The sequence below is a fragment of the Puma concolor genome, chromosome B2 (genome assembly GCF_028749965.1).
Source record: "Puma concolor isolate L17-30 chromosome B2, mPumCon1.1.hap2, whole genome shotgun sequence".
NCBI classification, from domain to species: Eukaryota; Metazoa; Chordata; class Mammalia; order Carnivora; family Felidae; genus Puma; species Puma concolor.
The window spans coordinates 23,663,143-23,688,913 of record NC_141671.1 but is presented as its reverse complement, the minus strand read 5'-3'; the positions used below and the strand labels follow the sequence as shown (position 1 = coordinate 23,688,913).

The window sequence follows — 25,771 nt, the reverse complement described above, 5'->3', positions numbered from 1 at the left end:
TTTTTAGGGAATCTTCACCATTATTTAAAAATATTTATTTTGTTTGTAACCAATATCCCTGAGATATAGAGAACAGTACCTTGTGAGATGTATTTACTAGTCAAAAGGAATTTGTTTTGTTCACTCATACACTCATCCATTTAGGCAGCTGGTAGTGTCAGGTACTAAAGGTTCAAATGGAAATAGGCCAAGGCTTTACAAGGCTCATGGTAACAGGGACACACTGCAAATTACTATAATAAGAATATATGTATGCTCTGAGAAGAGAGAGGAAGGAGGGAGTAACTTGGTCTAGGGGTTTGGGAAGTCTGTCTGAGGAGGCTGAAGGATGAACAGAATTTCACCAAAGTGGACCAGCCATACCACAAAGGGAGGCCAATGATAAATTTAGAATTCAAAATTCTGTACTTCTATATAACTGGGAAAAAGTATGGAAAAGGAAAGAGGAAAATATGGAAGAAGGAATAGAGAAGTTTTGGTGGGAGAAGAGAGGGAAAAAGATTACTTTTTTAAAGCACGAGTCTCTGAACAGGAGATGGAATTCTCTGGTAAGATTTAGCTGCTAGATTAAGGGAGAAGGAAAGTACTTTAGCAGTGAAGTTGTAGTTTTAGTATTACATAGCTCGCAAATGAAATTTAGTTTCCACTAGTGAGTACATCCAACCCCCGTGCCCTACTGCTTCATGGCCGTTCCACTCCCAGGTTCCCTCTCAGCCTCTAACACTTTGTTTCTAGTCCATCTGGGTCCCCCCATTACACTGCCTTGTTCCCTCAGCTTTACGGAGAGTATGTCCACCCCACCAGGTTCCTCATCTTTTCAACACAGGGGCCCTGACCCTATTCATCTTTACTTCCCCACAGGACACACTATGCTTTGCTTATGGTAGCCACTCTATAACTATTGTTGAATTGGACATTTTTATTTAATTAGAAAACAAAAAACAAAACTTGCCCAAAAACCTGTGACCCAATGGTAAATGTAAGATTTCTAAACCAATAGGAATAAAAATTCAATTGTATTTAGCCATAATTATATACAGAATAAACTAAACTAATATTATTTTATTTACTTTTGAGAGAGAGAGTGCAAGCGGGGGAGGTGCAGAGAGGGAGACATGACATAGAATCTGAAGCAGGCTCCAGGCTCTGAGGTGTCAGCACAGAGCCTGACGTGGGGCTTGAACCCACGAACTGTGAGATCATGACCTAAGCCAAAGTTAGACGCTTAACCAACTAAGCCACCCAGGCACCCCATATTTTTTTAAGCTAACAAACAATTTTAGATATTATTTTTTATTTCACCTATTAACTACATGTTTATATCTTTTCCTCACTATTATTTAATAATTATTATTGCACATTATCAGTGCTAGATAGTTCTGGAAATAACTCGCATATATCTCCGATTACTGCACACTACACTTTTAACATTTCCTAAATAAAGTGTAATTTGAACACATCATCACAATTCTCTTCCTGCAACAACATCAAATATGTGTAGTTAAGTTAGTTTAGAATACTTTAGACAGAGAAATAATCTGGTTGTGTTAATCTTCAGTGCATGGCTTAAGGCCTGTTCTTTTATTTGTGTGTCCAAGCTTTACTTGGTTACAAAGTAGTTTCATCAGAAAAAAAAAAAAAATGTGTTTACTGATTGACTGCCACTGAAAAAATTTGAAAATTTAAAATGTTCTCACTTGTTTAGAGATTAAGAATAGGCAGATTAGTATATTTGGCTTACAGTAAGAAAAAAATATTATCACCATGGTCAATGTAAACTCTACTCTCCTGAGGGAAACTCTAGGTCAACAAAACCACAACCACTCGAAAAGAATAACGTATGGTGTTCTTTTATCTGCCCCTTATCTGTGGTTTTGCTTTCTGCGTTTTCAGTCACATTTGGTCAACCACAGTCCTGAAGGTGATCCTCCTGATGTATCTTCAGAAGGTCAATAGTAGCTTAACACTACCTCATAAGCCTATGCCATTCACTTCACTTTATCTCCTCATGTAACAATTTATCATCTCACATCATCACAAGAGAAAGGGGGAGTACAGTATTTTGAGAGAGATACCACATTCACATACCTTTTGTTATGGCATATGGTCATAATTGTTCTATTTTATTATTAGTTGTTGTTGTTAATCTCTTGCTGTGCCTAATGTATAGGTAAAGCTTTATCAAAGGTATGTATGTATAGGAAAAAAATATATATTGACTATAGGGTTCTGCACTGTCTGTGGCTTCAGGCATCCACTGGGGGGTACTGACATATGTCGCCCCACCACAGATAAGGGGGGGACTAAAATATATCTCTCCCTGAGCATGAAGTCATACCTGAATGCAAATAGAGAGGTTTTTTTTTTTTTTTTTTTTTACATTTATTTATTTGGAGAGAGAGAGAGAGAGAGAGCGAGCGAGCAAGTGGGGAAGAAGCAGAGAGAGATGGGGAGAGAGAGAATCCCAAGCAGGTTCTGTGCTGTCAGTGCAGGGCTGGATGCGAGGCTCGATCCCACCAACTGTGAAATCATGACCTGAGCTGAGAGGAAATCAAGAGTCAAAATGCTTAACCGACTGAACCATCCAGGCGCCCCTAGATAGAGAGGTTTTAACACACATGGAGAGTGGTCTTAAGAGACAACGGCTTTGAGCTCAAATATTATTTAAAAAAAACAGACTTAGATAAAATTTTCTGAAAACAATGTCTTAATTTTTGGTACATGTTAAGTGGCTTATAAAGCTCAAAATAACCGTACAGAATAAACCAATTTAGTTATATAGGGGTTCACTGTATCATGAATTTATTTGCATGTCTCATCTGAAAGTTATTTTGTTTAAAAAAGATGGTCCATCATAAGGTACAGAACTGGAATGGATCCAAAGTTCTTAGAAAAAGTCTTTGGTTTTGTGCATGGCTATTCCCTCAAGATAAAGGTAACGCTTTCACTTTCTACTCAGTTTAGATTTTGGGTGGGAGTATAATTTTACTCACTGCTGTTCGAAACACATCAAGGCTCCGACTGAAATAAGTACTATTTATGTAGGATTGACTAAAAGGCAAGCCCTCTATTCCTCTGGATACTATCTGTGGGTTGTGCCAGGGACCTGCAATCTTGGGTGTCTTGCAGATCTGCTGGTCTGGTGCTGTTAGTCCACATTATGAGATGCCAGAAGAGACTGCCCTTTGAAACTGGTTGTATTTCTGCTAAGGATGTTGCCCTTCAGGAGAGCAATCTCTTGAGATTTCGTGTCAGGAGAGTGTATTTCTAAGCAGCTGGCTGCTTATATATCTCAGAACACTGATTGATTCAAGTAATCATTCATGGTCTTCTCTTTGCATAGGCTGCTGGGAAGCTCAGAGCCAGACCTGAGGCTGTGCTCCTGGCTGCCAAATGTCCTGTCTTCTCAGCATGCATTTTGCTTGTTAATAACCTCATTGCAGGTCTCATTTTGGTTTTCCTGTTATTTTCCCCAATTTTCTCACTTAAGACACACATACAATCCTGATTCACTGGTAAAAAAAAACATATTGGAATGAATTAAGACTAAAATTAAAGTGCAGCTTGTTTTCAGTTTATTTGAGAAAAGATGAGGTTGCAAAATTTTTTATTTATCGAGAATTTGGAATAACAATGCTAAAAGATGGTAAAGTTGCCAGGCCAGCCCAAGGAAATTTCATTTAATCACAATACAGCAATATGTAGTAGTATCAAGAGAAGCTACTGTCATTTAAGACGAGTGCTGCAGGGTAACTATATACCCATGTGAAAAAAGAAATTTTTGTTATTAGAAAATTTGAGTGTAAAGACACATCATTCATTGATTAACCAAACTCATACTGGCACAAGCTACATAAGTTAAGTCAGCTAAGAAATTCATAAGCACTTAAATAAGAGAAAGTCCAATAGCTTGTAAATAATCCATATTTTATTCAGTCAGGTTGACTTGTTCTTTTTTCCTTATATAAACAAATAACTAAAGGTAATTTAATTCAGTGAGAGTAGTGAAGTGAATACAGATCTTTGAAGAACAATAAAATGTTAATTTTATGATCCTATTTATTTTGCTAAAGCTTCTTCATGATAGGACACAAATGCAAATTTTGACTGAGGGTCAGTTCTTAATTTTCCAGCAAAAGAAAACGAATCTATTTGAATACCTTAATTTTACAAGCAAATTAGACATATTTCATATAGATAAACATAATAATGTCTTGGACATAGTTATTCATAGTCCTAGACTATGGCTTATATTTACTGGGCTCTCATTCAGAATTTATTCATTGGAAGTCTACCTAGTCAAATTTTCTTGACAAATCTTGGCTCCTAGGGAAGAATTCTGCTTCTACTAACTTGGTACTACTTTTAAATGCATGACTTCAGAGAGTGGCACAATCAGATTTGGATTTATAAAACTATTCTGGTGAGGGGCACCTCAGTGGCTCAGTCAGTTGAGTGTCTGACTTTTGATTCTGGCAAGTCATGATCTCATGGTTTGTGGGATTGAGCCCCATGTTGGGTTCTGTGATGACAGCACAGAATCTGCTTGGGATTCTCTTTCTCCCTCTCTCTCTGCCCCTCCTATGCTCGTGCTCTGTCTCTCTCTCTCTCAAAATAAATAAATAAACATTAGAAAAAACCATACACACACACACACACACACACACACACACACACACACACACACACATATTCTGGTGACAATATGAAGGATGCCTGGTAGCGCTAAGACCTGGAGGTGCAGAGATCAGTAGAAGGCTTTCATAAAATTCACACAAAAAATGTTGAGGACTAACAAAGGAAATCACTGGGGAGGCACAAAATTTCTGCTAGTAAGAGAAATGTGCAATCCACTTGGCAAGAAGACTGACTATGGGTAAAATAAGGAGAAAAAGTGAGTGATTTCTAGCTTGAAAGCTGAACATCTAGACAATGAGAGGGAATGCAGGAGGGACACATTTGCTGGAAGGGCATGCAGAATTTTGTGTAGACACACTCAATTTGGTAGCATACCCAGAAGATGAAGGAAGGCCTTGGAAAGGATTTGCAGGCTAGGGGAAAGGATAAACCAAATGTGAATCATCAGGATTGAAGCCACAACTGATGAGCACATCTAGGGAGGGTGTGAGAAGGTCAAGATGTGATATAAGGGACCTCTCATACTGAAGGAAGAGAGGTAGAGGAGGACAAGTGTGACAACTGGGGAGGAGACCAGGAGACAGTGGTGATGGTGTCCTGTATGCTGGGGAGGGAGGAAAGTCAATGATCATGGTGAATGGGCCAAAGACAAAAAAGTAACAGGAAGAATTTGCCAAGCCAGACTGCAATGGAAGGAGGAATAAGTTGAAGGGAACAGTGGAAAGCATGTGTAGACCATTTCTACCATGAGCAGGCTACCAGAGGATTATCTGTACCCCTAACAGCACAAACCACACTGGTCTTTGTTCTACAGGGTTGGCTACGGGTTCTTTTAAAGTAATAACGTTTTCCTGTAGAAGCTGGCTGTCTGTTCTAGAAGGTCCTTTGACATAGGCCCACAGCCACCATTTTGGTTGTCCCCAAAAAGCAACGGATGCAGACACGGCATAAGACAAGAGCACGAGCAGGCAGAAACATGGAAGGGAAGGCGATGATGGCAGGGGGATGCTCACACTCTACAGCTTGAGTTCTGCACCAATCAGGAGGGAAGCGGGGCCTGTGGTCCAGAACTGTTTCCTTCCGTTATGGTAAGTGGGGCCATGTGGCCTTGTGCCAAATGAGACTCACAGCACCATAGATCTTTCTTTAAAAAAAAAAAAAAAATTTTTTTTAAAAAATTTATATTTAGAGAGAGAGCAGGGGAGGGGCAGAGAGAGAGAGAGAGAGAGATAATCTTATGTAGGCTCCGCACTGCCAACACAGAGCCTGAATGGGGCTCAAACCACAAACAGTGAGATCATGACCTGAGCCAAAACCAAGAGTTGGATGCTTAACCGACTGAGCCACCCAGGCAGCCCCACCACAGATCTTTCTTGGAAAGATCCCTTTAGGTAGTACATCCAGCTCTGCCAAAGCTAGCCTGTCTTGTATTCTACTGCTTAGGGCACAGTGACCTTGCCCACTCTTTCTGCTCATCTTGAGTATTGTTTCTTTCCAATAAAAATCCTGCCTCCTATCTTCCTTCTCTTTTTTTTTTCTCTCCCAACTACTTGGCAGAAATATTATTTCTCATTACTACTGTTCCTGCCCCTCCACTGATATTTTTAGAATATGGCACGGAACCAAGTGAATTTATTTTCAGTTTATAACACTGTACCTTTTGTGGTAATATTGCCTTAGGGTATACACACACATTATAAATTATTCACTTAAGAACCTAAAACAAATATCAGTTGGGGAGCAACATCTATTAAAACATCAACTGTGAAATGACAATTTTAAGCATCGGTTTTATCTTCTGTCTTAAAAGGAGCACACAAAGGCCACCAACCTGGGGCTGGAGGGAAGTTCCAAAGTCAAGATATTCTTGGGGGATTCTCACAGACAGGACTGTAAACCCTTAGGAGTAGTATTCAGTGTGGGTTTTAGCTTGTGAGCAAGGCCAACAGAAAAAAAGGATTGCTAAGAAAATGAAAATAATTATATAGGGAATTAAAATTACTGATCTGTGCTTTGAAGTCAAGGGGCAGAAAGATATCTGATATACAGATATACAGAAAGATATCCTCTGTGATGTTGGCAATGGTCCCCAGGAGGGGTTTTCATGAACACCTTACATGCATCTATTTGGCAGGACACCAGAATCCACTGTTGGCTGGCTTAGTTGGTTAAGTGTCTGACTTAGGCTCAGGTCATGATCTCATGGCTAGTGGGTTTGAGCCCCACGTTGGGCTCTGTGCTGACAGCTCAGAGCCTAGAGCCTGCTCTGGATTCTGTGTTTCCCTCTCTCTCTGACCCTACCCTGCTCACGCTTTGTCTCTCTCTCTCTCATTCAAAAATAAATATAACATTAAAAAAAAAAAAAAGAAGCCCACTCAAAGATAAAGGTCTGCATCTTCCTGTGGAGACAGGTGGAGGTAGAGAAGGCTTCCTAACCTGAGTCCACATGGAACACGGGGAAAAGTGTTGGTGTTAAAGGACTCAGGTGTTACCTTCACTCCCTATCAGCTGTAACATTTTAGGTATACTACTTTCTGCTTTAAGCTGCAGCTTCCTCACCTGCAAACTGGGGGAAATTAAAAATCTGCTTCATGGAGTTTCCATGATGGTTAAATGAGATAATCCAAGGAAGAGACTAACATGCATCTGGCCCACAAGAAATGTTTAAGTAAAAAAAAGATATTTTTATGATTGTAGTTGTAAAATAGAATAACAATGCCTATTTCACAGTGATTCTATGTTAAACAAGAAAATGCATATTAAAATATGTAATCTCAGGCATGTGATCAATCAATGTTAATTCACTTTGGAGCCCCCCTTTTTTTCTCTTTCCCCCTAAACACTGGGGGATCTGTGTGAATATGGAACAGATATCCCTGAGGCAGTAAACAGCCTCAGTGGCAAGGACTGATTTTATTAATATTATTTTAATCAGAATTTGAATAAAATCAATTCTCCCAATGCTACTGACCCCTGGAATGCAACTAAGCCTCAGCAGAGTGCAGACTTTGGTACAACAGACATGTGTGAGACTATTCTCTCCCTTGGATGTAGTTATCAAAGGGCTGGAAGGCTTCTGTTAAAACACCATCTAACCAGAATGAAAACTCTATGAATGCAGGATTCTGAGTTTTATTCTCTGCTGTATCTCCGGCTCCCAGCAGAACTCTTGGTGTATACTGGAAATTCGATAAATACTTGCTCACTGAATGAACATGGCTCGTGAGGATATGTCATATGCCAATGTCTTTGCCAAAAAGTTACTGTCCACAAGGATCAAGGAGGCATGGGAGGCCTGGAGGCAGCTACGGTCTTGGTGGTGGACACGTGACACACTCTAAAATAATGACACATAGCACTGGCCTGACTCAGGAATACTGAGCATCCTAACAGAGCCCTTCATCCATAGCAAGGTCATAAAAGAAGATTATTCAATGTAAGTAAGACAAACTCAAACACTCTTAACCATATTACCACCACCTTAATTTGAAAGTGCTTCACAGATTAGGAAGCCTCCACATGTAAATTCTCATTTAATAATTTGCTGGCCTGCTTGTGTTTTTTATAAGAATTTTCATTATAGGCAAAGCTGTGAAAGGGGAGGTTAAAAAACAAACAAACATGAATATAGCAAGATTTCCATTCTTCAAGGACTCAAAATATAGTAGGAGCCAGCAAATCCTTCAAGGGCAAATTCTGTTAACTTCATCTGTCTGCTCCACCCACACTTGAATCAGGTTTTCTGCCTCCACCCCAAGCTTTCTTTTATCCATCACGAGTCAGAGACTCAGGACTCCGGAGATATTATGACCCTGGGTGCACAGAATGCTGGTGTTTAACCCTGCTGTCCCTAGCTCCCATTCTCTTGCACAGTGAAAGACTTGGAGAATAGAAATGAACGAGATTCTCTTTTCTCAGGTTCCAGTATTCTGAACACATTTGTCTTCAGGTTGGCAAATAAAAATATAAAGGAATTGTAAAATGAAAACAGGCTGTGTTGAAAGGTAATAACTTTTTGCTCCATCCTTAAAGAAGAAAAAAATGGAAGATACACTAAAAATAAACACTGGATTTCCTCTTACTCCCTAGGGTTAGAATGATGCCAGGGAAATAATCTTCTGTGATAATAATTATACGCCTGAAATATATGAAGTTTTCCAACTGACTGTGGATTAAAATTAATTATGGTGGAAATAATATTATCTCCAGTAGAAGACTATCTAGGTTAGAAGTAGAGGTTATGAAACTAGAAGTAGTTTTTTGCGTTTTGGTTATTTTTAATTAATTAAAACAAAGAGGCTTATTTTTCTCTTATTATCTTATACTGGTTCTTCTGACCTTTAAAAATTCTTCCCAGTGAAACAGATGAAGGCATCTTAAGAAAACACGTCCACAATCACTACCAGTGACAGATTATTTCTGACATGGTCTTTTCTTCCTCTCATACCAATTTTTGTTCATCACCTGGGATGTCTCAATATTTTGGATACTTTTTCCTTGTGTTTTTGTTTTTAGAAAGAAAAGGAAGTGGCTTTTAAGAAAATATATGTCCAACATATCTTGCTTCCTGAATTGAGTCTACTTCTTAACTTTGCTACTGACATGAAATCACTATAATAGAGCCCCTTCCCCCATCTCTGTTCGTCCTTTAGGGGACAGACCAAGTCTGAAGGTCCCAGGGCACGGAGAGATGCAAGAGCAAGAGTGTTGGGAAAGAAGAATCCTGTCTGACTTAGCTCATGAGTTCAGCCAGAAGGTAGAAAGAAATGGTACGAAACCCAAGATCCTCACCCTGTGGTGAGAAGCACTTCTGCCCTAGCTTGGGATAGAAGTTTGGACCTGCTCTCTGTATGTTCACCCAGTTTGAGGTTTTGAGAGGCCTCAGCAGTGGTGGCCACGTGGATGTGTATGGGCAGGCTGGCAGTGGTAGCACACACACGCGAGCATTCAAAACCCAAACATAGACAGCGAGGCTGTGCTGCCAGTGGGCTGGGGTGGGGAGGCTGACAAGGCCGTCCTCTGGGCTGGGCTCCTGCTGCAGTTGTCACACCGCCTGGTGGTCTTCCCCAGGCTTGGTGAGGTGGCTTGGAAAACAACTGTCCTAGTACTGTGTGATTACTTATTAATAGCTGGCTTGCCTACACATACCTTACGGTGATCCCAAAGAAAAAGAAATCAAGCTTCCTTCATTTGCAGGAAGACCTTTTTAAATATAATAGGTGAATTTCTGGGAAAAGAAAAAGGATATATACATAAATCTGGTTGGGGAAAACCAAGTCTTCTCTTAAAATTCTCTGAGATTTCTCTGTATTTAGATATGTCACGAAGTTAGGAAGGAAAAGAAAATTATGTGGCTGTCTGGGCCCTAAACATGGCCACCGTGTTAGTTAATCAAAATCTTTTCACTTACACTTGTTAGTAAGCAGTTACCCATAGACACAGCACTCACTCTCACATTTCTCTTGCTTTTATAGTATGTTACCACTGAGGAAGCAAAGTTGATTCAGAGTCCCTATGTCCTGGGATGACAGTTTAGTAAAAAAAAGGGACAAGAGCGATAAGGGAATTAACATGGAAGGATTTTGCACAAGCTGTCTGGAAGACAAGGGAGGAGCCATCATAAATATGACCCACACATTTGCCACATACTGATGCACTGGTCCATGCACTGGTGCCACATACTGATGCACCATGCACTGGTGCCTGGCTTGGATGCTGCAGTAATAGTGGTGAGATGCACACAGTCCTTGATGTCCTACAGCCTGCGGTCAGACTAGTTGAGGAGACATTACTAAGGCAATCACAAAGTCCATGTAAAATTACACCTGGGGTAAGTGTCATGATGGAGAAATCACAGGGTTGTGAGAGCTTACAGGACTGGGGAGTGCCTTTGTTGGGGTCCAGGTGGGTGAGCAGGGAGGGGTGACCTAAAGGAACAGAGAAAGAAGACCTTTGTGACAGAGGAGGGGTATGGGTTTGAGGCAGCAGAGGATATAAGGAAGTCAATAAAAGGACAGTAGGAGGAGAGTACCCCTCAAATGGGGAGGTGATAATATATAAGGCTAAAGAGGCAGGGAAACCGATCCCGTGGCAAACGTAGGCCATGGTAAGGATTTTGGATTTTATCAAGAGCAATGCGAAGCAACTAAAATTTTCTTAAAAAAAAATTGTATAGTAAGGAAACAGACTGGGGTTGGGTGGTGCCTGAGAGCTTACCAAGAGTCAGCCAAATAGCTGAATTTTGAAGGATGATTAGGTATTTGCTGTATAAAGGGAGGAGGTGTGTTTCAAACCTAGGAATCAGTGTGTGACCTGCAAAGGCCCCAAGCCACTTGGCACCATTAGGAAAATGGGAGAAGTTTGATGTGGCTGAAGTGAAGAGAGACACAAAGAGAGGACGCAGAACACAAAGACGGGCAATGTGAAGCTGGGAAGAAAGGCTTGTCAAACCTCTGGTGCGTTTTAAGCAGGGGGAGGTGGTTGGCTGGGTGGGAGCACACATATCATGGAGCCAAAGTTTTGGGTTCAAATATTGACTCTGTCTCTTACAGGGTCCTTCAGCTGGATAAACCATGGTACTCCTTCCTGGCAGAATCATCTGCCTACCATGCTTAGCCTGGTGCCCAGCACCCGCTCAGTTCGCTACCTGCATTTAGAAAGCTCGCAGTGAAGAGAGCAGGGTGCAGAGGGGACTGACGGTAGAATATGGGCACAGCCATCCAGGTGAGGAGTAAGGATGGGCTGGGCTAAGCAAGTGGGGATGAAAGGGAGGAGATAGGCCTGAATGGCATGCAGGCAGAATGTGGAAGAACAGGGAGCATTCTTGGACGAACATCCAGTTTCCAGCTGAGCCTAAGCAGGTTTGGAGGTGGTGTGAGCTGCCTATGGCATCCAGTGCTTGGGGAAGGGGCCTGGGCGGGAAATAGACAGACCTGGGTGGCTAATGAAACCATGGATTATGATAAAATTACTGGAAAGGTACGAAGAGGGAAAAGAGGAAGGACCAAGCACAGGAACCTGGGAATGAACAGACCTTTAGGTATATCAGGGTCTCAAGGGAATCAAGTCCTTCAGCCGTGGGGAAGGAGAGGTGCCTAAACTGGGTGCGGAGAATGAAGACCATAGTCAGGACTGGGGCCTACAGGGGGACAGAGCCTGTAAGCAACACCCCTCCCAGGAGGCTGCCCAGCAGGGTCTGCCCGAATTTACCGAACACCTTCTGGGATTTCCTTCCTTTAGAGTTTCAAATTCGGGGATAAAGCATTAAGTTGCCACTAAACGCTGTGCTTATTATTTCATGTCTCCACAAGTTTAGAGGGCCACCATAACTAAAATCTGTTCATTCTGGGTTCGAGAAGGAAAGAAACAGAGCACTGAACTTGAATACATTGCGAGTGCTCAATACACATGTGTTAAATGAGTAAGAGACAACGGGATCAGGTTAGAGGATCAAAGGTTTGTTCTGGCTCCAGTCTGGCTACAAGGAACTACTTTCTCAAGTAATTTAGCATTTTGCTTAGTAAAGGGCAATGGTGATTCTAGATAAGAGACGCCTCTGCCTACAGAAATGATTTGTGGTTAAAACAACATCACTGTTAGGGATTAGATGCTGGGGAGTGATAATCATATAGAGAAGATAATTTGTATTTATTCTCAAACTGTGGATATGCAAAAAGAAATGGTATGAGGGCATTAAATGAATAATTATGGTTTAAAACATTATACATTTTTAAAGATTTATTTATTTATTTTGAGAGAGAGAGAGAGAGACAGATGTAGGAGGAACAGAGAGAGGGAGAGAGAATCCCAAGCAGGCTCTAAGCCATCAGTGCAGAGCCTGATGCAGGGCTAGAACTCACAAACCATGAGATCATGACCTGAGCTAAAATCAAGAGTTGGTTGCTTAACTGACTGAGCCACCCAGGAGCCTTGGTATAGAATATTTATAATTGTAATGAATTGATTACATAAATCACTTCAAACTAGGTGAAAGGGGGATGTCTAAATCCACCCAAAAATTACCCCAGAAACAAAAGAATATAGGGGTAATAGATGCATTAATGACATCTAATGAGGCATCTATTAAAAAGAATAAATAATTACTCTGAGAACAGATACAATGAACTAATGGAACATCGATGAACAATAACTGGCAAATTAAGTAAATTAATATATGAAAGACACATTAATCGGAGAAAGAAAAGTGAGATAAGTGTATATATAGTGTTGCACATTAAGTTAGCATGTAGGGCCAAAGAGGTGCTTTCAAAGCGTGCCTGAAATGTCCAGAAACTCTCCTGAAGCTAAAGCACTGCACACAAAGGCACCTATAGAAAATGTCCTTGTACCAAGAAGGCAGTGCCCCTGAAATGTGAGGCTTTATCTGGAATGGTCTTTCTCCTTACGATTACATTCTGCTAACTGAAACTCAAGTCATTCTCTCTAATCCAACATATTCAACCAATCACAAGGAACAGCCAATTCTATTTCTCAATACATCTCAAAACCAGTTTCTTCCTTCCATTAAGCACCATTGCTCAGTTTGGCCTTCAACATCATCTGACTAAACTAAACTAATGCCATCACCTCCTCACTGGCATCTGTGTATTGTCTCCTTCATGTTTAGGGTGATCCAGCTAAAGGTGTACCTGGAGTCTGGTTGAAATACCTAATGGCTTTCTGCTGTCTAGTAACATACCCCAGCAGGCTGGCATGCAGGGTTCTGTCATCTGTGGTCCCACCTCTATGATCTGTCTATTCTTACCCTCGCCTGCTGTCATCAGTGGCACCAGACTGCTGGCAGTTTCTCACACCTGGCACCATTTATATTCTTTTTGTTTTTTGTCTTTCCCACACATGTCCCCTCTGCTTCTGCTTCCCCTTCACCAGCAAATCCCTACTGAATCCTCACAGCTCAGACCAACTACCATTGCTTTCTAAACCTCACTCCCCTTTCTGGACAGGCTACGTTGCACCGTCTGTCTGCTCCCACGATGTGCTGCTCAGTTCTCTATCAGCACACTGCCACCACAGTGTTGTAAAATCCTCAGTGAGTGCATTACTGTATGCACTGAACCGTGAAGCTCCTCTCAGGCAAAGATCATGTTCTGTTTATCTCTGTACCGCCAGCAGGAGCAAAAGATCTGGCACACGGCAGGTATCCAAAGAATGTTAGCTGAATGAAGGCTCAAACCATCATACCAAAACTATGTATTACCGAATGGGACTCCACAGTTTAACTGAAATGGTTACATGACTGTTGGCTACTACAAATCCCAAAGATTTGGCAGTTGGATAGTCAGTATAAAAGATCACTATGTAGTAGCTAATTAACTTGTATCTGCTGAAACACAGAAGTGATTTTTGGAGTACCTGCTGTATGCCAAACATTCTGCCAGAAAGTTTTGCAATGTAGCATTCTCAATTTACAGACACTGTACTGGGGAGTAAATAACAATCACGGAGCTAGTAGCTAGTTGACTTCAAATGTGAATACAAGTTTGTCTTTTTTTTTTTTTTTAAGTAATCTCCATATGCAACATGGGGCTCAAACTCATTCATGACCCCAAGAGCAAGTGTGGTATGCTCTACCAACTAAGCCAGCCAAGGTATCCCTGAAATAAGTTTCTTGATTCAAAGGCCAGGAATCTTTCTTTCTTATATATATATTTTTAAGTTTTATTTCTTTATTTTGAGAGAGAGACAGCAGACAGAGTAAGTGGGGGAGGGGCAGAAAGAGAGGGAGAGAGAGAATCCTAAGCAGGCTCTACGCTGCCTGCGCAGAGTACAATATGGGGCTTGAACTCATGAAACTTTGAGATCATGACTTGAGCTGAAGCCAAGAGTCAGACGCTTAACCGATTGAGCCACCCAGGCGCCCTGCCCAGGAATCTTTCTAAAGTCAAGACTGCCTTGCTCATGATTCTCATTCATAATAGTGAAAACAAAATTTAAAGCAAATTAGTTCAGGAATGATAACATTAGGGAAAGAAATAAGGGGTAAAAGAAAAGAAAGGAGAAGACCTAGCATCAAGTCACTGCAACTTTTGTTTCTCTTTTGTCTTGAAAGACATTTCTATGAGCTATTTTTTTGTTGTTGTTTAAATCTCAAAGTATCTGAGTGAAAAAAAACTACTATACTTTCAAAGACAATTCCAGTAATAAGTGGTGATGAAGCCACATAGATAATCAAGATATCACAGTGATATACATTAATTGTAACTTTGGAAATTCTAAATCTGATTCTCAAAATTGGAGGGGAGAGATCAACTGAAAGAACCCTATTGAAGGCATGCCTATTGCTAATATAAACAAAAGCCAGGAGGACCCATCTTAATTTAGCTGATTCTTGCTAAATCCAGAAATTCAGTTTGATCCATGTAACTGATCTAGTTGTATTACTTAATTTGGTTTCTGAAGGATTTTCCTAAATTGGCTAGGAACCACTTAATTGAAAACATAAATGCTAAGACATATATAAAAATCTATGATCTGATGAAATGGGATTCAGTGTCAGCAAAGGGGTCATAGAAGACAAGAAACAGGAGATGAAGTACTTTTCACCCAAGGCAAAGTAGTCATAAGGTTACTGATGCAAGTCATTAAGAGGCAGGCAATTTTCTATGGTGCTCATTATAGCAGTTTTCAAACAAAATGTTTTTAAGTACACTTGCATTAAAAAAAAAGCATACCCTAGTACAACACAATAATTTAAAGATACTTTATGGAAGTCCTATTGACTTATAATTGTATTTTGTGTTCTAACTTTACTTTATTTTATATTCTCTACCTTTATTTTCTCTTTGCCCTGCTTTTCTCATTTATTATTTTTTAATTATAACAATTATTTAATTTTATTGTGTTTTATTATATGTATTCTTCCAAGTTTTAAAAATGCTTTAGGGGCTAAGAGGAAGTATAAATAGATTAAGTGCAATTTGGAAATTCTTATAAACTGCACTCAGTAAGTCAACAATGACACATAGATCTAATAAGTTTTTAACACTTCTCTCTACTGTTAAGGGTAAAAAATAATACATTATCTCCCTCCCCCATTCAGGCAGGTGAATATCTTAAATATTTTCTTCTCTGAGTTATCTATACAATTTTTACTTATTTTTCAAAATCATGATGACTCAACATGGCAGAACTTAGCAACCATGAAAGAAAAAAAAATTAAAAAAATGTTTTTTAACGTTTATTTACTTTTGAGACAGAGAGAGACAGAGCATGAATCGGGGAGGGGCAGAGAGAGAGGGAGACACAGAATCCAAAGCAGGCTCCAGGCTCTGAGCTGGCAGCACAGAGCTCAACGCGGGGCTCGAACTTGTGGACTGCGAGATCATGACCTGAGCTGAAGTCGGATGCTTAACTGAGCCACCCAGGCTCCCCGAAAAAAAAATTTTTGTGGGGGATTTCAAGCATATTCAACAATAATGAATAATCCTTCTCTGAAGAGTCTAAGAAGCTGTTATTCTTTAGCACAAATGAACTGTCTCTAGTTGTTGAGTTGTTGTGGAGCTTTATAGAGAGGAGGGGTCAGGTAAGAACACTTCTAATAAAGTGCTACGAGCTGACTTAGGAGTTCAAATTTAAGACTAAATTTGGGAAGCACTTAGAAAATTTAATAGTTGTCTTTTTCTTTTTTATTGCTCTCCTCCTCTGTAACTTTCATAGTCTGTAATATAATTCACAGAGAGGTATGATTTGTTCAACATTTCTGAGCAAAACTCTCATCTGGCTGTTTATTACAGAATTCTGTGGTTATACATGCATTTCAAGACACAAGAGGCAAACTTTTTACGGAGGGATGGGGGAATCCTAACAATCTTGCTAAAAATAGCAAAAAGCAAAATGCAACACTTAATGCTCGCCAACCTGAGGGCTGTCCCAGGTGGCATGAATGCATGGCTCTAAACTGAGTGAGGGAAGAAGAGGTGCAAAAGAACAAGAGTTCCTGGGTAATGGCCCACACATCAGAAACTTCTGGTTAAAGGCAGGTTTTACTTTTTTTTTCAATATATGAAATTTATTGTCAAATTGGTTTCCATACAACACCCAGTGCTCATCCCAAAAGGTGCCCTCCTCAATACCCATCACCCACCCTCCCCTCCCTCCCACCCCCCATCAACCCTCAGTTTGTTCTCAGTTTTTAAGAGTCTCTTATACTTTGGCTCTCTCCCACTCTAACCTCTTTTTTTTTTTTTTTTTTTTCCTTCCCCTCCCCCATGGGTTTCTGTTAAGTTTCTCAGGATCCACATAAGAGTGAAAACATATGGTATCTGTCTTTCTCTGTATGGCTTATTTCACTTAGCATCACACTCTCCAGAAAGGCAGGTTTTACTTTGAGAACAAAGTAAAGAATGTTTCAGTGGCGAGGCTAAAGTTATCTTTATAAAAATGAAAAACATATTTAAGGATTTAAAGTTTCTACATGAGAACAGATGTACGAAGCTACAGCTGAAGTCAACGGTAGGGCCAGAGAACTGACACAATCACTATAGCATTATTTTCACAATATCTGTATGATATAGGAGTCTGGCAAAACATCCATCTGTGTGACAAGTGTCTCATTCAAAGCCACTACGTTTAGCAAATCTCCAGTGTTTGGTCACTGTTTCAGTTTGCATTTGTTTCTTCTGTTGAGTTTCTTGAGCTGTCCTATGTGTACATTTCTTAGGCCCAACCATACTACGATCTTATAACTGCAGGGCCATCTTATATAAGTTATATAGTTATAACTTATAACTAGCCCGAGGCTCTAGTGCAATAACATATATTCTATGAAAGGCCAGGAACTGTTAGAAACAAACTGATTTGTCCAAAGAATATTTGGCAGTAAGGTCTTTAGTAGAGCTTTCCTATCTTACAAAGGTGTGTTAGAAAGAAAGGTGTTTTAGAAAGGTGCTTAGTGTTAACACTATTCACGTCAGTTAGTATTATTCACCTTACATTCTTGATCAATCAGTAGCACATGGGGCAGAAAAGGTTGTTAATGTGAAAAGATCTGCAACAATGAGTATAGAAACCTGTGAAGTAAACCCTCTACTTGGTTCCTGCTGTGTCCAGAAGCTCCAGGTTCCATGTCCTCAGCTTCTAGTTCAAAGAGAACAGATTACTAAATAGGAATCATTATTTAGTCCATTTGTTAAGACTGCAATCAGGGACTTCAATAATGTTGCCTTCAATTGTGTAGCAGGTAGTACTGGAGACCTGACATTTATCAACAGTTAGCAGTTTATCAGTCACGAAACTAAAGAGTCTATTTAGCTACTTCAGCTGTAAAAGAAACCATGAAAATAAATATCTTTGGATTGATGTTTCTAAAACTTCTGAAGGTCAAGTCAAGGATGCATGGGGTTGTAGGAATTTTCCATGGAAAAGCGTGGAGTCATAGAAATAGCAGTGCACTGGGGGCTGGGAAGCTTTTTAGCTCCTATTCTGTCAGTTACCAGCTGTGAGACCTTAGTCAAGCCGTTTATCCTTTCTGTCTTTACTTTCCTTTTAGACCCATTTTATCACTTGTTGGCTATTTCGCTGAGCACTTAAAGTCATCTATGATGGAACTCCAGTCTAATGCTTCAGCCAGTTACCTACCTCTGGTTCTGATGTGCCCTTGTGTTTTACTTCCCCAGTACCTCATCGTCTGTGCCTGGTGTGCTCCTCCACCCATGTCTACATGCCCCCAGCTATGGAAGACACCAAGTGTTGGCTGGCCCAGCAGTCATTCCCAACTCTTTTCTCTTGCTGCCTTCCACTGCAGAGCCTGGAATAGCTACATCCTCATTTTCCAGCCTTGTGCTCAGCAAGTGATAAAACTGTAACAGAGTCCTGGTCAGTGCTGTAACCAGAAGTTCACTAGAAAGGCTGCAGGCAAGTTTACCCTTTCCTTGTGAAAAGAAAACTTACTCTTTCCTGTTTGGGATATCCTTCTTTCTTCTTCTTGCCTTGCATAAAGATATGATATTTGGAACCTTGACAGCCATTTACAACCATCAGGCATATGCATGAGAGGAAAATGAACACTCAGACATGTTATCATCTAGCAGCTAAATCAGTTTAGCTGCATACCTCCAGATCTTCTCTGTGAGAATAAACCCTTTACTTGAGTACTGTGTAAAGGTTTTCTATTACTTATAGTCAAAAGCACTCTTAATGATATCCATTTTTAAGGTGGTGTTTATGAGGTCAGCCTTTCCTCTTTTGTACTTTACTGATAAACTCCTGATGATACTATGAAAATTAGTGAAGGGAAATCTTATTTAAAATGCAGGTGAGAAGTCCCGTAGGGGGACTGCTCACCCATGAACTTTTGGTCTAGTTCACTTTGCTACTCCAGCGGAAGGAAGGAAGGTTTTCTCCTTGCCCAGCAACAGCCCTGCCAAGGAGAAACTGCCAGGACTCAGCCAATAAGAAGCCATCGCCACCCTCCAACAGTCTTTTGTTCCAAGCAGCCCCTACCAACCTCTTCCTTTTTCTCTGTAATGTTCCTCTCCTGAATTCTCCAGACCAGCTGGCCTATAGTTTGTCACAGCTTGCAAGTCCTGAATCACAATTCCTCCACTATTCCCAAAGGAACTCGTTATGCTGGTAAAATAAAGGGCTCTTTTGTTTTTTAAGGTCAACAGTACTTACCATTTTCGTACCATTAATGGGAGGCTAATTTTGATTTGCAGCTCCTACCACAGTGCTTAGTGTTACAGGAACTATATAATACTCAAAAATTTACCAAAAAAGAAGTTGTGACACTCAGTTTGGTAAGCACATGGGCATTATTTTTGCTTTGTCTCACATTTTAAAATATTTTTTTAACATTTAAAAAATTTTTGAGAGAGAGAGAGAGAGAGAGAGAGAGAGAGAGAGAGAAAAGAGTGAGTGGGGGAGGGGCAAAGAGAGGGAGATAGAGGATCCAAAGCAGGCTCCACTCTGTGAGCACAGAGCCCGGATGTGGGGCTTGAACTCACAAACCGTGAGATCATGACCTGAGCTGAAATCTAGGGTCGGACGTGTGACCAACTGGGCCACCCAGGTGCCCCACATTTTACAATATTTTTAATGTGTAATAGCAAAATGGCTGATAAAAATTACCTCTGAATACAATTTCCTCTTGCTTTTCAACAAATATTCATAAGTATATACTAGGCAGTTATTGTGTTAAGCACTAGAAATACAGACATAAGATAGGAACGGAATACAGGCATTCAAGGAACAAATGGTTGAGACAAGTACACCTACAACTACAATAGTATTTGATATGTATAACAATAAATCTGACAACACAGTGCTTCCTCAACATCCACTTACTTTCCAGTTTATCCAGACACTGGCAATCAGGCATGGCACGAATCATGTGAACTTCCCAACCTTCCCACATGGTCACTTCTGTCACCCTAACTGATGAGAAAGTGTTCCCCCTCAAGTCCCAGGACCAACCAGGCTGTCAGATACTCTGCCTCTCACCTTTTGTGCGCCCCCCCTCTTGAAGTTATCCAAACTCCCATATCACGTTAACCAGACTTCCTGCAGTGGCGGGTTGGTCTACACTCACTGTGGCTGTTTACTTCCTTCTGATTCACTTCTCAAGCCCCACAATCTGGGTTCTGCCTTAGCCACTGGCACTGCTCTGGTAAAGGTCCCTAGAGATCTCCATACTGCCCAAAACAGGGACCACATTTCCATCTTTATTTATTAGACCTTGCTAAAGCAAGTGACCCTGACCACAACCACTTTCCCCAAACATGTGACTATCTTGACTTCTGTGACACTACTCTCTCTGCTTGTTCTCTTCTCCCTTTTAGACATTAGAGTACTTATCCAAGTGTGGCTCAGGGGCCACTGGGGGTCTCTGAGACCTTTCAGCAGCTTCATCAGGAAAAGTATTTTCACAATATCAAGAAGATATTTGCTTGTTTCTTCCTCACTCTCTTATGAGTGTATGGTGAAATTTCCCAGAGGCTAAATGACATGCGATACAGCAAGAGGCTGAAGGCAGAAACAAATAGAAGAATGTACTCTTCTTTTATTAAGACGAACGTTAAAGAGATTTGCAAAACTGTTGAATGATGTCACTCTTGCCACTAATTTTTAATTTGGAAGAAAAAGTTATTTTTCATAAAAATGTTATTTATGTTTGTGTGTAATGGGTTTATTATTTCGTTTAAAATAGGTGTTTTAAAATGTTTTAGTTTTAATTTTTAATACGATTTTGATAACTATGCTGCACACAAAAAAGCTCTTGGGGGTCCTCAGTTATATATAAGAATGTAAAAGGATCCTGAGACCATTAAATTTGAGGATCATATCCTTAGACTATGTCTTCTTGGTCTCCTTAAGTGGCTCTTCTTTGTCCTTAAGTGGCTCTTCATTGTCTAATTCCTTAAATTTTGATGTTCTCTAGAACAGCATCCTTAGCCCACTAATTTTCTCACCATATACCAAGATTTCTCAGTCTTAGCATGTTTGACATGTTGGGACAGATAATTTGTTTTTATTTTTTATTTATTTATTTAAAAAAAAATTTTTTTTTTTCAACGTTTATTTATTTTTGGGACAGAGAGAGACAGAGCATGAACGGGGGAGGGGCAGAGAGAGAGGGAGACACAGAATCGGAAACAGGCTCCAGGCTCTGAGCCATCAGCCCAGAGCCTGACGTGGGGCTCGAACTCACGGACCGCGAGATCGTGACCTGGCTGAAGTCGGACGCTTAACCGACTGCGCCACCCAGGCGCCCCGATAATTTGTTTTTAAAGTTTATTTATTTATTTTTGAGAGAGAGAGAATCCCAAGCAGGCTCCATGCTATCAGCCCAGAGCCTGATGTGGGGCTTGATCTCACAAACCCTGAGATCGTGACCTAGCTAAGATCAACTGGACACTCAACTGACTGAGTCACCCAGGTGGCCCCAGGTAATTCTTTATTATGGGGGGCTTTCTTGTGTTTAGCAGCATCCCTGGCCTCTAGCTATTAGATGCTAGCAGCATCCTCCCACCCAAGCTGTGACAACAAAAATATATCCAGACATTGTCAAATAAAATTGCCCCTGGTTGAGAGCTACTGCCCTAAATACTCTTCCTGGAATTTTCACCTAATACCAAGATTTTAATTCCTCTTAAGATAATAATTCCACTTACTGGGTACTTACTCTGTGCCAGGCATAATTGTAAGCACTCGACATGTATTAACTCATTTAAACCTCTATCACTGTATGAGAAATAAATCATTATCTCTGTGTTATAGATTAAGAAACTGCAAAACAGAGGCGTGAAATGACTTCCCCAGGGTCACACAGCAAATAAGTGATGATAGTAACTCTGGCCCTGTTTGCTCCCCTGAGCTGTAGATGCTTGTGCATAACTGCCTTTGCTGCACATCAGATGACATTTACTCAAGATGTCCTAAGATGTATTTAGGAGTCTTCTTGTCATAAGACCAGCTATTTCTGTAAGTCAGTTAATGGCAGAACTTTACACTTAATCTTTCTGTGCCTCCTCTTAACTAGTAGCCTGGTTGTGATTCTAGACTCTGCTTGGATTCTCTTCCTTCTTCCTGAATCCAATCATTCATAGCATTCTAACAATTTTATCCTATATTAAAATGCCTTTTTTTCTCTATCATCCACTATTCCTGCCTTCATTAAGACCCTAATCTCTCCTCAGCACTGCTGTAATGAACTTCCATTTGGTGTCCTTGTATCTAGCTCTCAAAATTATCTTCTACACTACTGCCAGTGATCTCCCTAAAACGTAAATCTGGCCATGTCTCTCTCTGGTTTAAAATGCTTTATTGGTTGCCTGTTAGCTAAGAATAAAGTCCATGTCCAAGGCATGGTGCGTAGGTCCTTGAATATGTATGTGGCCCTTTCTACCCTTAGTCTCATCCTCTGTCACCTCATGAATCACACTTAACTCTTCAGAAATTAAACAGTCTTCTGCTGTTTGTTGTTATCTGAACATACTATGCTGCTTTATGCCTTTGATCCAATATATTCTTGATTCTATCCCCTGTGCATGCCCATCACAGCACTTAACACAGTTTGCAAAAATGGTTTCTATAACTGTGTCCCACAAAGGTCTGTTAAAAAAGCCACTGATGGGCCTTGCTGAGCCCAAAGCTCTCATCTTTCTATATCTAGGTTTTGGTATGGCAGAGGCAAAGTTTTTGGAAGCACTGAAGTAAAATGACACTTAGGAAAAGGACCTGTTTAGATGGAGGTGGGGTTGTGGATGAGGGAAATTAGGAAAACCTCTGTCCTGAGAAGGTCATGATTGAGCTGAATCTCAAAAGAGGATGAACTCAAGACAAGACTGTTTAAAGAATGTTTAAAGACAACAGAAAGAACTTTACAAGGGGGAAGGGGACGTCTTTGAAATTCACAAGACATAGCCTTAATATACAAGAAGAACATTATTTTGTAAAAAGTACATTTATTATCTTAGACATACTGGTAGGAATCTCAGATTTTAGGTCCATGATTTCAACAAAGTGTAAAATGATTACCAGATCCCTACAGTTAATACATTTACATGTATTTAATAAATTTGGTTCAAAAGCATTACTCAAAGTATAATTTGAGCAACTACTTTCTAAATGTCTATTACTTTACAGTGGCTCCTACAGAAACTCATTTCCAATTTTCTGCCTATGAGCTTTGAATGATTTTCCTGCAGTTTACTCCTGTTGACTTGGCATTTATTCACTGGATAAAACTTTGCCTCAAGTGTACATTTCAGCACCTGGCTCATAAATCATTTCCGAATGGATTTTTAGAAATGTAAGAGTCCTTAGAGATTACCTAGTCCAACAGGCTAATTTTACAAACAAGAAAACTGAAATACTAAAGTTGAGCGACTTGTTGAAGGTTATATATTCTGAGGGCTCATACTTGACTTTTCCACAATGTGCTTTCTCATCTACCCTATCCCTGCTGCTGTCTCTTCAGTGTGTGACCTGTGTGCCTATCCTAATTCTTGCTTATGCTCAGTAAACTTAAATGACAAAATATCTTCTTCCAGAATGTAATGTAAATAACTGGTTACCATTTATTCACTTGCATATTTTGTGGGTTTCTTCAATAGACTTGGTGAAGTCTTGGTGCTAACTACTAGGTTAATTTTTTGTTAAAAATTCTACCAGTATTCCTGATATTTATAAACCTTACCTTCCAAAGGCAAAGTCATTAAGTAAAACCACGGTCTCTCATGAAATGTTTCTTTCAGCCATTTGACTGGGTAAATTTGGTCTCACTGGTATGGTCCAGATGTTCTCAAATTTATAGGATGAATACCTTTACCATGCAGGTATCTAAAAATTAGCCACTGCTTGAGAGGTTTAGTGTTCCCATAACCTACATTGTACTGGGTCTACTTATACGGCCTCACAGCTCATAAACTCACTGGGAGGGTGGCGCCTATCTAACCAGATCTTTCCAAGGATAGGCTCTCTCCTAGGACGCTTGGCCTGGCCAATCACCCAAAGTCAGATCTCGCCTAAATATGGCTCATACTCAGACAGGATCAGGTAGTTGGTAGGAAACACCAAATCTGAAAGGACGCAGAGACAGAATCCATACAGTAACGATGGGTCAGAAGTTATAAGGAAGCAAAAAAGGAAGCAGAGGCTGGGAGGTAGACCAAAAAAATATATGAAGAGTATAAGGAACTCAAGAGCATATATGAGGAAGGGGCAGGCACGGAGAAAGTCGTGCAACACATTGAGGGATGTAAGTTTAGACTCTCACCCTTCTGCTACTAAGATTTTTAAGGCTGTATCCCCATTTTATGAGGCCAAGGAAAACGTTTCAGCTCCTGGAAGATTGTGAGACTTTCGTTCCTTTACCGCTACTTGAATTTCCTTTACAAACCCTGCCCTCGCCCGACCCCCTCCGCAAAGCCAGTGCCCTAAGTAGAAGTGATTTGATTCTGATTCTTGCAACCAAGAAAGCTAGTTAAGACACGTAGGCTATTATTAAAGAAGTGGCTAGAGTGAGTCTTCAGCTTGCGGACATGTGCAATCCTGAAGCTCTACACATGCGACAAACGGGTCCTAGCTTGAACCCTTGCAGTTTCCACGTCCACAGAAACACACTAGTAACCACACTCCCAGAGAACCACGGTATTCGATTTGGGGGAAAACTTCACAATATTTGAACCTATTCTTTAATACAATAAAGGGCAAGCCCCCTTCTCTTCCCTGGTTTCAGAGAGCTACGCTGGTCGACAGGGGCACGTTTTTCGGCGGCGGAGCCTTTGCATCCCCATTCCAAAGCCTCCGGCGCGGGACAGGAGCTCCCCGCACCCCGGACCTCCCGGCCCTCGCCGCCCACTGGGTCACCTGTAATTGTAGGCGCTGAAATGCTTGCTTTCTCTCAGCATCGCCCGGTACAGATCTAACACTTGTGCGCGGCTGGAGGCTGCCATTTTGAAAGAAAAAAAAAAAAGGGTCCTTTTTGAGGAGGTCCCGAGTTTAACCTAACCCACAAAACTTCAGTCTGTGCAAAACCTTGAGTGAAATGAAATAAAAGAAAATACAGTGGGGCTCGGTCTCGCTAGCGGGCCGCACCTCGACCTAGGAGAACACCGGCCCGCACCTCGGGGCGCTGGGCATCGCGCGCCGCTGGGGAGGCGGGCGCAGGCGGGCTTCGGGCAGCTTAAGGGGGAGGTGCCGACAGGGAGGCGTTGCCGTTCTCTGCCCGCGCCTGGGAGGAGGCGTGCAGCAGCTGAGGGGGAAGAAGGGGGACGACCACAGGGGAAGGTCTGAGCCTGGGGAGGGACGCAGGGCGGAGTTTCTAGCATTTAGTGCGCGTTGCCCTTTAAGGAGCGCCTTCGAGAACTGCCTAGGTCGTGGCGGGTACATTTAGCCTCATATTGCAGCTCCCAGTGCTATGTCTGCAAGGCCCAAGGCCTCGTTGCCACGGTTACCAGGAGCGCGGTGGGTCGACGCCCGGCCTTCGCCCGCAGATGACCCGCCCTTTGCGCTGGGGCCGCCCTCCGCGCTGCCTGAGAGGCCGAGCGGGCTTTCCAGGTTGCCTTTACTTTACGGCTCTCTGTCTGTGGACCCCCTGTACAGGGAACTTTCTGAGCATAGGGATGGGTTGTAGGGGGCGCTGAGTCGACAGGTGAGGGACTCCCTGGTTCTT

The 25,771-nt window shown here is 41.2% G+C and overlaps 2 protein-coding genes across 10 annotated transcripts in view; one reads left to right on the top strand and one right to left on the bottom strand.

The window, feature by feature from the left end:
- LYRM4 (LYR motif containing 4) overlaps positions 1–25,497 on the bottom strand; it is a 173,825-nt gene extending 148,328 nt beyond the window's left edge. The window contains exon 1 of one of the 4 annotated variants that reach the window (XR_015251093.1): positions 24,967–25,497. Coding sequence is in view for 2 of the 4 variants with exons in the window: in XM_086706392.1 (XP_086562518.1) it covers positions 24,967–25,052 (86 nt within the window). In the remaining 2 variants the exon portion in view is untranslated. The remainder of the gene's footprint in view (positions 1–24,966) is intronic. The other 3 variants (XR_015251094.1, XM_086706392.1, XM_025917094.2) reach the window with 3 other exon arrangements.
- The window catches only part of FARS2 (phenylalanyl-tRNA synthetase 2, mitochondrial), a 626,558-nt gene continuing 626,225 nt past the window's right edge, over positions 25,439–25,771 (top strand). For 2 of the 6 annotated variants that reach the window (XM_086706367.1, XM_086706376.1), the window contains exon 1: positions 25,439–25,656. The gene's annotated coding sequence lies outside the window, so the exon portion shown is untranslated. Of the gene's footprint in view, positions 25,657–25,718; positions 25,751–25,771 lie in introns of those variants that run through there. The other 4 variants (XM_086706365.1, XM_086706364.1, XM_086706380.1 and 1 more) reach the window with 4 other exon arrangements.